This window comes from Brachyhypopomus gauderio, chromosome 6 (genome assembly GCF_052324685.1).
Source record: "Brachyhypopomus gauderio isolate BG-103 chromosome 6, BGAUD_0.2, whole genome shotgun sequence".
Taxonomy (NCBI): domain Eukaryota; kingdom Metazoa; phylum Chordata; class Actinopteri; order Gymnotiformes; family Hypopomidae; genus Brachyhypopomus; species Brachyhypopomus gauderio.
In genome coordinates this window covers 19,971,684-19,986,611 of record NC_135216.1, presented here as the reverse complement: position 1 = coordinate 19,986,611, position 14,928 = coordinate 19,971,684, and the positions used below count along the sequence as shown (strand labels likewise).

The 14,928-nt window shown below is 48.1% G+C and overlaps 1 protein-coding gene across 2 annotated transcripts; it reads right to left on the bottom strand.

Annotated features, from left to right (window-relative positions):
• Positions 1-830: 830 nt before the first annotated feature.
• Positions 831-14,550, bottom strand: smarcc1b (SWI/SNF related BAF chromatin remodeling complex subunit C1b). 2 transcript variants are annotated; one of them, XM_077009487.1, is made up of 28 exons: positions 14,274-14,550; positions 13,320-13,439; positions 12,651-12,736; positions 11,979-12,060; positions 11,714-11,806; positions 11,398-11,467; positions 10,895-10,964; positions 10,702-10,777; positions 9,234-9,347; positions 9,031-9,113; positions 8,773-8,897; positions 8,595-8,654; positions 7,292-7,326; positions 7,034-7,149; positions 6,649-6,720; positions 6,446-6,559; positions 5,843-5,996; positions 5,469-5,606; positions 5,239-5,298; positions 4,805-5,063; positions 4,407-4,559; positions 4,184-4,233; positions 3,904-4,075; positions 3,541-3,674; positions 3,312-3,446; positions 2,738-2,891; positions 2,422-2,493; positions 831-1,274 (listed from the first exon to the last, which is right to left on the bottom strand). In XM_077009487.1, the coding sequence occupies exons 1-28, from the start codon at positions 14,430-14,432 to the stop codon at positions 1,207-1,209; spliced, it is 3,024 nt and encodes a 1,007-aa protein (XP_076865602.1). In that variant the 5' UTR covers positions 14,433-14,550; the 3' UTR covers positions 831-1,206. The 2 variants fall into 2 exon arrangements, with proteins under 2 accessions (XP_076865602.1, XP_076865603.1); XM_077009488.1 differs by having other exon boundaries at positions 8,773-8,894; positions 14,274-14,549.
• Positions 14,551-14,928: the final 378 nt, after the last annotated feature.

Sequence of the window (14,928 nt, the reverse complement as noted above, 5' to 3'; positions counted from 1 at the left end):
TTACAACTTCATCTTCAACCTTTTCAGCCCTGGTGCGAATGTGATCCTCACACGTCCCTGGATTCACCAGTTACAACTACAGACACACTAGAAAAAAATCTTGTTTCTTATTTTATGTCACCGTTAACTACACGGGGTTGACGCGAACTTAAATAGGTAGATAGATGGGCCTATTATCACAAGAGCTTGTGGTTAGATCTGACAGTGTTCAACGCTGTAGCGAACGGCAGTAACTTTGTTTTACCGCAAAATATGAAAACGATTGAAACCATTAATAACCCAATTAAAAATGTACGATCTGGTAAATGTAGTGGTAAATGTACGATCTGGTAAATGTAGTGGTAAATGTACGCTCTTCTGACTTGTCCGCGGTGTAGCACTAGGTCCTGCTTCTCGTCCCGCTTAGCAGTAAATAAATAACATGAATGAAGAACGTTGGTAAGATTGAAACGCTATTTGGCCTCTATGAAGGTTCTGGGCGGAAACTGCTGGCCACTGTCATTGAAATAGCCAATTTCGGAAGTGCTCTGTTTGCTAATTAAGTCAATATGATAATTAAAATATAATCCCCCCCCCCCCCCCCCCCAAACAAAAAACTCATCGGATCTACACGATTCACGTAGGTCACCCTTTTCAACTTCAAAACGGCGAATTTCGCCGAAAGGTGACACATTTTCATGCCTGTGTGTTAAAATTGTAAAGCGTCCTTGAGTACTTTGAAAGGCGCTATACAAGTTGAACGTTCATTCATTCATTCATTCAACACAGTACTTTAGATAACTTCATAAGTTATATTAATATATCAAATAACCAACAGAATAATAACACTATATTTTGTACAAAATTTATTTTAGCCTCGAGTCTTCTGTTTCCACAAGTGCTTTATCTGATTCAATACAAAAACTAAAATGAACCCACAAACATTTAGTGCAGATGAAACAGCAGACAGAAGCCTCACATTTCACTTATTTAAAGTCACTGTAGCATAAAAAACTCACATTTACAAATGAGCAGAATGAACAGAGCCATTACATGACAAGAAAAACTGAAGATGGTTTGTCAAAATGGCAGTGCTAAAATGAAGTGTGGTGGAAGGACCATGAGGTGCACATGTGTAAGTCATTACTGGAAATGGTTGTAACATTGTCTGCAATCAGATTTGGTTGAGATAACTATGATGGTGATTGGCTTTTAAAGGATGTGGCTTCAGCTCTCCATTGGTGCTCTTGAAACGGGTGTGATTCCATCAGACTGTGAGGGGGAAGGGGTTGGGTCTACATGTAGAGAGGAGAAACACATTTAGAACTTCACATGCTTCAGCACCAACAGCTCTGGATGTGAGTGCTGCTTCAGTGGTCATCAGGTGTGTATAGTGTTGAGAGGAGGAGGTCACACAGGTGTGTATAGTGTTGAGAGGAGGAGGTCACACAGGTGTGTATAGTGTTGAGAGGAGGAGGTCACACAGGTGTGTATAGTGTTGAGAGGAGGAGGTCACACAGGTGTGTATAGTGTTGAGAGGAGGACGTCACTCACATGTGTGTATAGTGTTGAGAGGAGAGAGGAGGTCACTCACACAGGTGTGTATAGTGTTGAGAGGAGGTCACACACACAGGTGTGTATAGTGTTGAGAGGAGAAGGTCACTCACACAGGTGTGTATAGTGTTGAGAGGAGAGAGGAGGTCACACACAGGTGTGTATAGTGTTGAGAGGAGGTCACTCTCACAGGTGTGTATAGTGTTGAGAGGAGGTCACTCACAGGTGTGTATAGTGTTGAGAGGATGTCACTCACACAGGTGTGTATAGTGTTGAGAGGAGGTCACTCACAGGTGTGTATAGTGTTGAGAGGAGGTCACTCACACAGGTGTGTATAGTGTTGAGAGGAGGAGGTCACTCACACAGGTGTGTATAGTGTTGAGAGGAGGAGGTCACTCACACAGGTGTGTATAGTGTTGAGAGGAGGAGGTCACTCACACAGGTGTGTATAGTGTTGAGAGGAGGAGGTCACTCACACAGGTGTGTATAGTGTTGAGAGGAGGAGGTCACTCACACAGGTGTGTATAGTGTTGAGAGGAGGTCACTCACACAGGTGTGTATAGTGTTGAGAGGAGGAGGTCACTCACACAGGTGTGTATAGTGTTGAGAGGAGGTCACTCACAGGTGTGTATAGTGTTGAGAGGAGGTCACTCACAGGTGTGTATAGTGTTGAGAGGAGGTCACTCACACAGGTGTGTATAGTGTTGAGTGTATAGTGTTGAGAGGAGGAGGTCACTCACAGGTGTGTATAGTGTTGAGGAGAGAGGAGGTCACTCACACAGGTGTGTATAGTGTTGAGAGGAGGTGGTCACTCACACAGGTGTGTATAGTGTTCATGTATGGTGATGGTAAGTTTATATGAACAGGGAGGAGGAGGAGGTCACTCACATGTGCCGTTAGGGGCCCCAGTGGTGCGGGAGCTCGGCATCTGGCCTGCTCCTCCACTGCCCACTGTACGACCTACAGATAAACCAGCCAATCAGGGACACGCACGGTGACATCATTATGCACCCCCCACAATCCCCCACATCATCATGTACACGTAAACACACCCTTACATCATTACAGTGACATCCTGCACCAGTGCACTGTACACACACACTAACACTATTACATTATACATGAGAACACAGACAAAAATGCCTCATCATGCACATATATACTCTGTTCCTTCACTGCACAGTGAATGCAGGTTGAGCCGTACCATGGTGGGCAGGGTTAAACGCAGCTCCGCCTCCCTGCGAGGCTCCGCCTCCCTGCTGATCCTGCTGCTGGCGTGCCTTCAGCTCGGCGTACTTCACCTGCTCCATGTGGAAGCTCTGACGCTCCGCTAGCAACTGCTGCCTCTGTTGCTCCAACTACACACACACATACACACACGCGCATGCGCCACACACATACACACACACATACGCACCACACATTTAGAAGGTAGTACTCTGAACAGCTGGAGTCAGGGGGGCAGTAGTGCTGGTGTCGGGGGGGGGGGGGGGGGGGGGGGGGTCAGTAGTGCTGGTGTCGGGGGGGGGGGGCAGCAGTGCTGGTGTCGGGGGGTCAGTAGTGCTGGTGTCGGGGGGGGGGGGGGGGGGGGGGGGTCAGTAGTGCTGGTGTCGGGGGGGGGGGTCAGTAGTGCTGGTGTCGGGGGGGGGGGGGGGGGTCAGTAGTGCTGGTGTCACGGGGGGGGGGGTCAGTAGTGGTGGTGTCACGGGGGGGGGGTCAGTAGTGGTGGTGTCACGGGGGGGGGGGGGGGGTTGGGTCAGTAGTGCTGGTGAACACACCGCCTCCTTCTCTCGGTCCATGATGGTCTCCAGCTCCTCAAAGTGTCTCAGCTTGATCTCCAACTTCTTCATCTGCGTCTCCACCAGCAGAGCCACCAGAGACTTGATCTTCCTCTCCTCCACCGCCGCCAGGTGCTGGACATGGGGGAGGGGTTTAACCAGACTCTACCCAGCGCTTCATCACTGTCCAACCGCAGGTCCATGATTGGTTAAACAGGCTGTCACTCACTTTAGCTTTGGTGGCTGCAGAGGCCAATGCAGCAGCTGCTGCCGTGGCAACACTGGCTTCAACCAACTCCAGGTCCACCCTCCTGTTTCTCTCCTCCTCTTCTCCTGGAGTCTGGCCCACCTCCAACCCATCCTCTACACACACACACGCAAGCACACACACACACATGGGGATGTGAGTGTGTGTGCAGTGTGTGTACAAGTGCACGAGTGTGTGTGTGTGGGGTGCACGAGTGTGGTGTGCGCGTGTGTGGTGTACGGTGTGTGTGTGTGTGGTATATGAATGTGTGTGTGTGTGTGTGGTATATGAATGTGTGTGTGTGTGGTATACGAGTATGCAGGGCAGTATCTGCAGCACACACACCTGCAGGGGTCTGGACTCTCTTCTCAGCGTCACTCTCCTCTCGTTCCTCGTTCTTCACGCGGTCTCCTGGGCTTGGATCACCCTCTCCTGGGTTTGGGTCGCCCTCTCCTGGGTTTGGGTCGCCCTCTCCTGGGTTTGGGTCGCCCTCTTCTGCCATGTGCTCCTCCCCCGCCTGACAGCAGAGAGACGACACAGAGGGTCAAACACAAAAGTCTCATGAAGTCACATGTGTGCAATACAGCAGGTCTCGTGCAGTTTCAGACGCTGTCAGTGTTCTCACATTTACATGCTGATCAGGGTCAAACTCCATTTTGTCTATTCCAGCTCCATCTAGAAAGCACAAAGAAGGAGTTCAGTCTCATTAACCTGTCTGTTTGTTTTAGTCAACATGAGCTTGTAGTCTTTGCTCAGCACTTCAGACACGAATCATTCCTACAGTTCCCACAATTCCTACAACCTACAGTACAACGTGACTATTTGCCTGCATGTGTGTATAAATGTACCACTTTTTTCTAGTTGGTCAGAGTCGCTTTCTGACATGGTACTTGATTGGAGGCTGAAGGCAGAGTCGAGTTGTGCTAAACTCCGCCCATGTTCTCTGTGCAGGGAGTAGAGCAGCTCAGGAGGGGCTTCATCCCTCACTCGAGAGAACTCCTCTAGAAGAGAGAGAGAGAGAGAGGGAGGGGGATCGGGGTTACCATTAAAAAAGACCTTGATCATGTAAAGCCCTTTAAAAGCCCCAAATGATTTCTATGTAACAAATACGATAACTTAAAAGCACTGGTTGGTGTACTGGAAGATGGAATAGAATTTACCCGTACACCCGACGCTCACCCACTCACCCCCCACACCCTCACACCCCACACACCATACACTCACCCCCCACCCCACCCCCACCTACCCAGGGCAGCCTTAGCTGCAGCAGAGGCGACTCTGGGGTCGACCACTGAGGCGAGGAAAGCCACAGTGCTCATGACGGGGTTCCCTGATTGGCTGAAGGGGACCGGCTGGTAGGCCAGAGGGCCCAGAGAGGCCTCGGAGTTCTCCAGGTACGGGTCCTCGATGGGCAGGCGGAGGAAGTGCAGGATACACTCGTCCTGCGTGCGGCTGCCCACGTGCTCAGAGACCTTGTTCCAGTCATCTTTATACATTTCTAAGGCCTGAGAAAGATGAAGGGATGAGGGAGAGAGGGGTGGATGGGGGAGAGGGAGAGAGAGAGAAAGGGAGAGAATGTAAGTAAAGAGGGTTTCACAGATAAAGTCTGATTAAATGATATGTATACATTTAATAATGTGAAGTGTGTGGTGTGAGCAGAGCGGCATGGTGAAGGCTGACCTCCAACAGCAACAGGGTCTCCTGTTCTGTCCACTCACGGCCTGCACTGGCTCCCTTACTCTGTGTAGGAGAAACAACCGCTGCTCAGGTCTGTGGTTCAGTACCATGGACAGCTCTCTACAACACTGACACTAGCATGGTGTGGTACAAAATACAATTCTCTGAGAGAGAGAGAGAGAGAGAGAGAGAGAGAGAGAGAGAGAGAGAGAGAGAGCGTGCGTGCGTGAGACCTTGGGATGTTTTTTGGCGTAAATATCGGTGCGCAGGCCAAAGTTCTGCAGGTTTTGCAGGTTCTGTAGGTTCTGTATGTCTGAGGGTTTTTCTCTGCACCTCTCTGGAAAATGCAGCATGTGCTGAGAGGCTGAGACCTGCAGTGATGAACAAGCCCATTAACCTCCAGACCCGAGTGTGTGTGTGTGAGTGAGTACGAGTGTGTGTGTGTGTGTGTGAGTGAGTACGAGTGTGTGTGTGTGTGTATGTGTGAGACTGAGTGTGTGTGAGTGAGTGTGAGTGAATATGAGTGTGTGTGTGTATATACACGAGTGTGAGTGTGCGCGCGCGCATCTGTGATTCTGTGAGTACGTGTGAGAGTGTATGCGCGTACCTGTAAGGGTCTGTGCTGTAGAGGCACCAGTGCTGAGGGTGTGTGTGTGAGCACATTAAAGTGTGGTGTTGGGGGGGGCCCCATGGGGAGGGGTCTACTCTCAGCTTCCACCTGGTAATTAATCAGACCCCACTGCTCCAGGAATGCATGGACCCTACACACACACACACACACACCACACACACACACACATTTGCATACTACACACAACCTAGGGCAAACATATTACACACAAGCACACACACACGTGCAACAGCACACACACACACACACACACACACACACACACACACACACACACACACACACAAAAGTGCAATAGCACACGCACACACGCACACACACACACGCACACACAAAAGTGCAATAGCACACGCACACACAAAAGTGCAATAGCACACACACACACAAAAGTGCAATAGCACACACACACACACACACGTGCAATAGCAGACGCACACACACGTGCAATAGCGCACACACACACACACACACACACACACACACACACACACACACACGTGCAATAGCACACACACACACACACACACACACACACACGTGCAATAGCACACACGTTCCCGTGCACTCGGACGCACTGACCTCATAAGGACACAGACGTCTCCTGTAAGACTGCGTCTGCAGGACGTGGACGTCAGATACTCGAGGGGATTCAGCCGGTATGTGTCGATCATGAAGTTACGATACGCCAGATAGCTGCAAACGTGACAGACATGAGCAGTGTTACTGCCGTACGAGTGTGTGGAGTGCTAACTGTGCTGTGTGCTCGGGGCAGCGGTCCTTACATCTCTGGGGATCTGGACTTGTTCTTCCCGTTGAAGAACTCCGGCATGGCTCTCCTCTCTACCCTGTGAACACTGACACACACACACACACAGCTGTGTTACCACCAGCTTCCATTCACACAACACAGCAGACAGGGCTCATTTCCTAGGACAAGGACAGGGGGTGTTCATCGAGGACATCGAGAACACAAACCCTAATCCTGCTGGAGGGGGGTGTGAGACAGGGTCTGTGTTATGTAGCCAGGGGTAATACGCAGGTGCGGAGATTAGTGGGCTTCCCAAAGACGCCTGGAAGAATCTCCTATAGTACTCAAATGTACTTTTATTTGCAACATGTGTACTTTAAAATCAAGGGGACCATTACCCATTACCCAGCAAGACTCACGAGTTGTAGTCGAACCAGGACGCGTAGCTGGGGATGATGATGTGGTGTGTCTGCTCCATGGCGCTCTCCTCACTGTCCAGACCACGAGTGAAGTCCCGCACCGGATCCTCCTCATCCTGCACACACGTCCACAGGAGTGGATCAGTACCAACGCTGTGATGTACCAAAGCCACAGTGAGCGCTGACAGTGCAGCCAGAGTAACACATGGGAAGAGTGTGATGGTTACACCAGCGTGAAGAACGGTGAGACACACTCACCCTCACTCCAGAGAGGAACTCATCTTCCTGCTCATCTACAGAAATGGAACAGCACAAACACCACGTACAGTCAAACACCACGTACAGTCAAACACTGTCATATCCTAGTGCAGTGGTTTCCAAAGTGGGGGGCGCGCCCCCTAGGGGGGGCGCGGAGCTTGGAAGTAAAACGTGCACATGTGTCAATATTAGGGATGCACCGATTCCGATATTAATATCTGAAAAAATTCTAGAATGGGTATCGGTGACTATGTGACCGATCCATAAAAACAGATCTATTCAGTCTAATTCTACGCTTGTAATGCTTTTCGGAGTTAGTTCAACCTTAAATATCCACTCTGTCCCGGATACAAGTGAACTTGGACAGATAACAGGCGAGTGAAACATGAAGCACACAGAGGAGAGGTGAATCGCTGACTCGCGCTGGTGCTATTCCACTTAGTCCGTTTATTTGCTGGTTGACCAAAATAAACCTGGGCTCCAGCATTACTTGACTGTTCATACATGAACTGGTGAGTTGTCCAAAGCTCATTGAATGCGTTACTTAAAGAAATAAAATAAAGATAAAATAAAGAGCAGATGTTCCAGATGTTTTCCATTCCAAAACAACAATATTCCATACGCGCGCTCAACTCGCTCCCTTAAAGAGACAGTACACATATTTCTGGCCATTACATGCTTTGTGCTCTGCGTGATGTCTGCGCTAGCAAACTAGCCGCATAGGTATAGCTGTTTCTCTTATTTCATCTCCTTATTTATTTTAAATTATATTTAGAATTCTTGAACCATTTCAAAGGTTTCTTGCAGTTAATTTTTTCATGTTTGACCAAAGTTGTGAACCTATTGTTTTTGTCAGTTTCAGGTTCTTTGGTAATATTTATATTACATTCAGTGTTATATTCATAATTGCACTGACTGAACAAATGCAAGTTGTGTTGTTTTTACATGTTTTTATGTGTGTTTAAGTGTGCTATACTGGTGCAGAGTTTTCAATAAAATTGTAATTCAGTATGTCTGTGTTAAAAAAAAATTCTTTAAGTCGATTCAGCACTGTTTTACTCTATCAGATCGGTATCGGATCGGTATCGGCCGATACTAAGCCTCAGATATCTGAATCGTTATCGGAAGTGAAAAACGTGAATCGGTGCATCCCTAGTCAATATTTGGGGGGGGGGGGGGGGGGGGGGGGGGCGCAAAAATATTCTACCAAAGGGGGGCACGGCAGAAAAAGTTTGGGAACCACTGTCCTAGTGTAATACAAAGTAATCAAGTAAATGTGTTAGTTTCATGTGATCATGCTAACCCAAGTCTGTCATGGTTCCTCCTTTCACTGGTGTGTTCTCACTGTCTTTCTTCAGGTTTACTGTTGCCAGAGAGAACAACAAAAACCATCATTACTGATCAATAACCTCAACCTGTGTAAATGGAAACGAGGCTTAAAAAAGACAGAACAGGGAAACAATCATAAGGAAGACACACACAGTTTTTGGGCAGTAGAACCTCCTCCTTGTTAGGTACAGGTGTTGGGTCCTCCATGTCTTTAGTCAGATCCTCCTCCAGCTCCACCTCCTCTTGCTGACCACGCCTCTTATACGCTCCTGATCTGCTAATTATAAATCAACCAAATAAGGGAATCATCAAAGTAATATGTAATTAAGCCTGTTTGTCTTAGCAGTGTGAAATGTGCCATATTTAATTAAATGGAATGTCTTAGGCCCGGGGGGGGGGGGGACTCTCACCCTTTCTTTTGTGCTTTCCTCTTGGACTCTGCTGAGGGGGGAGAGAGTGAACGTCTCCGCTTCCTCACAGACGCTTTGCATTCCTGACAGGGTAGAGCCCACAGAGAGAGGGGGGAGCATCAGAGAGCAGATAGGGGAGGAGCATTAGTAGAAGGGGCATGGGGGTAATGATGGGGAACAGGGCAGTAGCACAGTGGGTCCACCTCTTCATCCCGCAGGTAGACACGCCTCCCCCGCCTGCTCTCGTCCACGTCGTAGTCTTCCTCGTTCATCCACTCATTAAACACGTCCGTATCCAGAACCCACCGGGTGTGCACCTAAGCCAATCAGCAGCTCAGTCAGCTTTCAGAAATGATCAGGCATTTACCGAATTCATGGAGTCCAAACAACTGATGGAGAGACAGGTGACTGGTCACCACAGCCTCTAGTGTAGGGCTGCAACTATCGAATATTTTTTAAATCGAGTATTCTGTCGATTTTTTCATTGATTAATCGAGTAATCGGATAAAATCACACTTTTGTGTTTTTAACACAATAATATTGATAGTGTGTAATGCAACATGAAAGTTCTCTTAAAATGAGCAAGCAATTGGCTGTTATTCCGCTTGGAGAAGCGCAGTTCACGTGCGGATGCTTTCAGTTTAGGTGCTGAAGCATTGAGGAAGTACTGTTATGGTAGGCCCAGTGCTTAATTTGTAAATCAAACGATGCTGGAACGCAAACAGCGGCATGAGACAAGGAGTCACTGAGGCCAACAATGTCACCGGATCGCACACAAAACGCAACGCTTAGGTTTATATAAATTACTTTTAAATGATTTACGTGTGTTTTATAAGTGTTTTAAGTGCAGAAGTGCATTTTAAGCCTAAATTCCAGCACTTTTCAAACCTGAAACACAATGCAACATTAAAATTCATCAGGTAAATGTTCATTCCTTTTTTTGAGGGGTGTTTCTTTATACTACCACATATCGTTACGGACAACACTGCACAGAATTGTGACACGTCAAGTATGAACGCTTCCGCCGTTCGCAGAGTTGCACGCTACGGTCACTCGCGAAAGTATAACTAGCTTTTAGCTTTATGGAGACGCAGAAAGGCATCGCTAAAAGGGAGCGCTCTTATATGTGATTTAGGAAGCCTGAATGTGGATCTTGTGTTTAAAAAATGTCTTTTATAGAATTATTTGTTCAATAACTATTTGTTCCGCCAGGATCCGGCTCAAAATATGCCCTGGGTAGGCCAGATCCGTTTTACAGTAAATACACTGCACTACGTTGTCCACCTTGCGCAGCGAAAAATGGTCCCACACTTTTGACATTTTTGCCCTTTTACGGACACCGCTATCTTCGTTTTCCGCCATTTCCATCAAAACAAATCACGCTGCCTTAAACCTGTGCGTCAGTTATAACAGTCAGTGTAAAACAATGATACCGGAGCTGCGTAGTAGTACAAAGCGGGATTTTAAACATTTAAAATAGATGGTGACATAAATTAAACGAAGCCTCGAGGCAAAGAATTTGCCTCGAGTATTTTTTGTAATCGAATTACTCGAGTTACTCGAAGAATCGTTTCACCTCTACTCTAGTGTTAGCAGCAGCAGAACTAAGCACCACGACGCTTGTGGCTCTGTAAAGGTGTTTTTATAACACACTCTGAGCACCATGCTCACCTTCCAGGGACGATCCGGACACGACGGCTCCTCTACAACTGCATCAACTTCTCCTCTCGGCAACCATGTGTCATAACTACAAAGGATGCAAAAATAGATGCATAATGTAACCATTACGGATGTAATGTGGGGCAGGTGTAGTGTAGGTGCGGGGCAGGTGTAGTGTTTCATGTTCTCACGTGTGCCATGTTACCTGTCAGGATACAGTCCCCAGTGCACCAGCACATGCTGATCTACACACATGATGGGGCTGAACCACTCATCTGAAGAACAAGACCACCCAGAGAGACACAGTGATTATAACCAAAAACACTTACAACACACACTCCAGACATTACACACACACACACACTCACCAGACATTACACACACGCACCACATACACACTCACCAGACATTTCTCACACACACCAGACATCTCACACACATGCACCACATACACTCACCAGACATTACTCACACATGCACCACACACACGCACCACATACACTCACCAGACATTACACACACATGCACCACATACACTCACCAGACATTACACACACACACGCACCACACACACTCACCAGACATTATGTACATTACAGATGCTACATACACCAAACTCACACTCTACAGTCATTACACACACACACACACACACACACTAGGCATTATTTTCACCACACCTACACTCTTTCTAGACACATTACATACCATCCTCTGCTGTGGTGGGAGATGGATAAACCTGATGGGTTGCTTGTGACCTGTCTTCTGTGACGGTTGCCTGGGTGAAGGTAAAGGAAAGAGGGTGGGAGAGAGAGAGCAGGGGAGAGGGAGAAAGAAAGGATGGGAGAGAGGGAGGGAGAGAGAGAGAGAGGGATGGAAGGAGAGAGAGCAAGGGAAAGAGAGAGCAGGGGAAAGAGGGAGAGGGAGGGAGAGAAAGAGCAGGGGAGAGAGCAAGAGGAAGGGTGAGATCATTCACTAGATTATAAATGTCTAATTCCCAGCACATCTCCTCACTTTTCCTCACCTGATGTCGTGTGATGATGTCCTGCAGTTTGCTGGTCTGTTTTGGGTCCAGGTCAGGTGACAGGTACACCACTGGTCTGTTCAGCAGATTATTCTGCACACACACACACACACACACACACACACACACACACACACACAGTCCAGACTCATCCAAGAGTAAACACTCCACCTCCATCATTAACATTTCCACCCACTGTCTTTATCTCCATCTTTGGTCAGTGGGTCTTATCCAGCATGTGCGAGTCCCTCCCTGTGATCAGTACCTGCACAAGGGTTTTCTCCATGCTGACGAACATCTCCACATGGCGCTCCACTCGGGAAGGGTTTTGCAGATCAAAGCGCCGCCTGTCACAGAGAACACACAGAAGTCAGCTGCACAGTGCTGGCTGGGAGAACCCACCATCATAAAGACATCAACACCGTTTTGAGAGAGATCATCTCTGGTGCTCGGTGATGCATGGAGTGGGGTCATTCTCTGCTCTGCAGTAGCACAAGCCCAGACTGTGACTGGAATGGATGGCCATCAGCCCTTCAGAGCAGACATACTGTCATTAGTGTCTGGAAGTGGAATACTAGAGATGTCAGGGGCACTGCAATTTCAGAATATCTAGCAAATGGATCCATTGATTGTGTAGCTTAGGTCATGTTCTTACCATCTTTCTAGGGTTACAGCAGCAATGATGACATTCTAATGAATCAGTGATGTTACATGAGCAGAATGGCTACGGCTACTTCTCAGTATTCTCTTAAAGAGCATCACTTTCCTCTCAGTAGGTCTGTTAAAACCAACAGTGTTTTGCTTCTACAGCTGGGATCACTAATGCACATTGATGAGAAAGTGTCTGAATTAGTGATTTATGATTATATGTGTTTAACTGCTGATTAGCAGAGTTGAAGAGTTGGCTGTTGAAGACTGCGCTGTAGAGCACACTCACCAGCCTTGCTCAGTCTTAAATTTGTACACAGAACCGATAATGTGGCACAGAGCGCCACCTGGTTGCATATCCAGGAAACACTTGGCCTGTGGAAAGGAAACACAGTGTTTCTATGGCAACATTACTACTGAACTATAGTTGTATATTTTATTTTGCGCTGATCCTCCCAGTTCACATTTGTACTTGAAACGTTTCTGACCAGTAAAAGAGGCGCTCAATATAAAGTTTGCTAATCTGCAATTACTGTTAAACAGGCAAATAACACGTGCAAAACTGTTGGTTCAAACATTCACACGTCTGTACAGCAAGACATGTGTGAGCAAGGAACAGCAGGCCAAGAGCTCCAATGTATCTCGTCTAGGGCCCCACGCAACGTGCCTGAACATGCCTAACAGCCAATTTGAAACAAATGTTTGTGTTCACGCATCTTGAAAAACAAAACACAAACCCATTTGAGACACACTCAATAATGCGAACTCCGCTGGATAAAGGACAATCTCACGTGCAAAGCACTTGGAGACCCATGAGAAAGCTAACAAGCTGTCAGAGTTCAGTGCAAGAAAGAAGCACACAGCCAGTATCCTGTGGATCTGTATGAGCAGTGTTGGAGACGGTGAGACCACGGACATGATGAAGATCAGGAGGAGGGGGGTGAAAGTGGAGACTCACTGGCAGCTTTGTGAGTTCTGGACTGGTTGCTCTGCGGCCAAACGTGTCCTCCTGAAACTGCAGAAGCTGGACGACAAGACCAGCAAGGGACTTGCTGGAAGGAGCATCAACCTGAACATACTAATCAAACAAACAGAGATTACAGCCAACTGAACACTAGTCAAACTATACAGAAACCTATAGTACTATAGTAGTCAAACAAACAGAAGTCAAGGCAAAATCAGATTCAGACTGACATCTGGAGTAACCCCCATGATGAATCTTGGTTAATCAGGACAGGGAGGGATTTCCAGAATATATTTATTTCTGTTTGAAAACTCATTTGTATGGAGATGACCTACAGCACGGCGTTCACACTGATTAATAACAGCAAATAGTGGTTGGTCGATAATTGCAGTTTGTTTTCCACGGGGTTTAGATGCATGTAAGGCGCTAAGACCGGACTCCTAACCCTAGGGGGTGTGTCGGGGCAGAAGTAACACCGGCGTTCACACACGGCCAGTTAACCCAGTTAAACTGCTTAACACAGTTAGTTTTCACGGTCCAAGCTTCGTTAAAACGCTTAACCGTTCACGGCGAGGCCGCGCAGCCCTCACGCTCCTCGCTGCTGCTGTGCAGGAGCCGCCGAGCTGACCGACACCACTTAGGAGTCATGATTTACACGGGCTAACGGCTACCGGCGTCGCTGGGCGGTTTGCCCGACTACCACATCTCTCGTGTCCGGTTTGGTCTGGCCGGTTTCACGGACAGGTTCGCTGGTGTAGCTGCCTGTCCGTGTAACCGGGTCGGTACCGCCGTGTGTGGCCGCGTTCGTCACGTTAGCTTAGCCGCACGATGCTAAGCTAAGCCGCGCGACACAGACGCGTCTCAGGCGGCTCGGTGACGCGTTATGTGCGCGTAGCTAACGTTATGTAGCCGGTGCGCTGACAGTGGCTGCCCAGCGAGCCCGCTGACCTTTCGGTAGTGCTTCCCCACCCAGCCGCGCACCGGCTCCAGCCGCGCGACCGTGCCGGGACTCTCCCAGAACGAGGAGCACGGGCCCCCGTCTTTGTTCCGGTTGAACGCGGAGCTGCTTCCCGCCTGGCTCGCGGATCCCGGGGCTTGTGTCGCCATTGTTAGCAGCCTGTGCGATGTAAACGGGACGAGCTACGGCTCACGTAACAGCGACACCAGGCGACGGTAACCGCCGGTGTTCTTCCGCGTGTCGGAGGCGCTCTCGCGATGAAGGGCGCGCGCGCTCGGGCCGTGGTCTCGCGCACTGTGCACCAAAGCGCCCGGTCTGCGGGACGTGAAAGATCACCGGTGCAACGGTTTGTCAGGTTTATTGGAATTTATTGTTGTGTTGTTTAAATAAATGTTTGATTTGTATTGTGTCAAAAGCAGACGTGTAACGCATCTTCAAATAACTACAATAAATACATTATTGTCCAGAAGGACAGAAACCTCCGAGGAATAAACTATCCACCACTAAAGAAAATATTTGTTTAAAATACACAATTAATTAACATGAATTATAATTAAGGATGAAGCAGTTGTCTCGTGCCATATTTTATTTATTTATTGCGATTTCCCCAGTACTTTTTTGAAGGTTGGGCCAAAGAATGGCGCA

Bases quoted from the DNA above. Each gene is read 5' to 3' on its own strand.
- smarcc1b (XM_077009487.1), bottom strand. From the start codon at position 14,432: ATGGCGACACAAGCCCCGGGATCCGCGAGCCAGGCGGGAAGCAGCTCC. The intron at 12,061-12,650 runs GTGAGTGTGCTC...TCTCTGTGACAG, and splicing joins TTTAAGACTGAGCAAGGCTG to GCGGCGCTTTGATCTGCAAA. The intron at 4,076-4,183 runs GTGAGAACACTG...CTCTGCTGTCAG, and splicing joins ACCCTGATCAGCATGTAAAT to GCGGGGGAGGAGCACATGGC.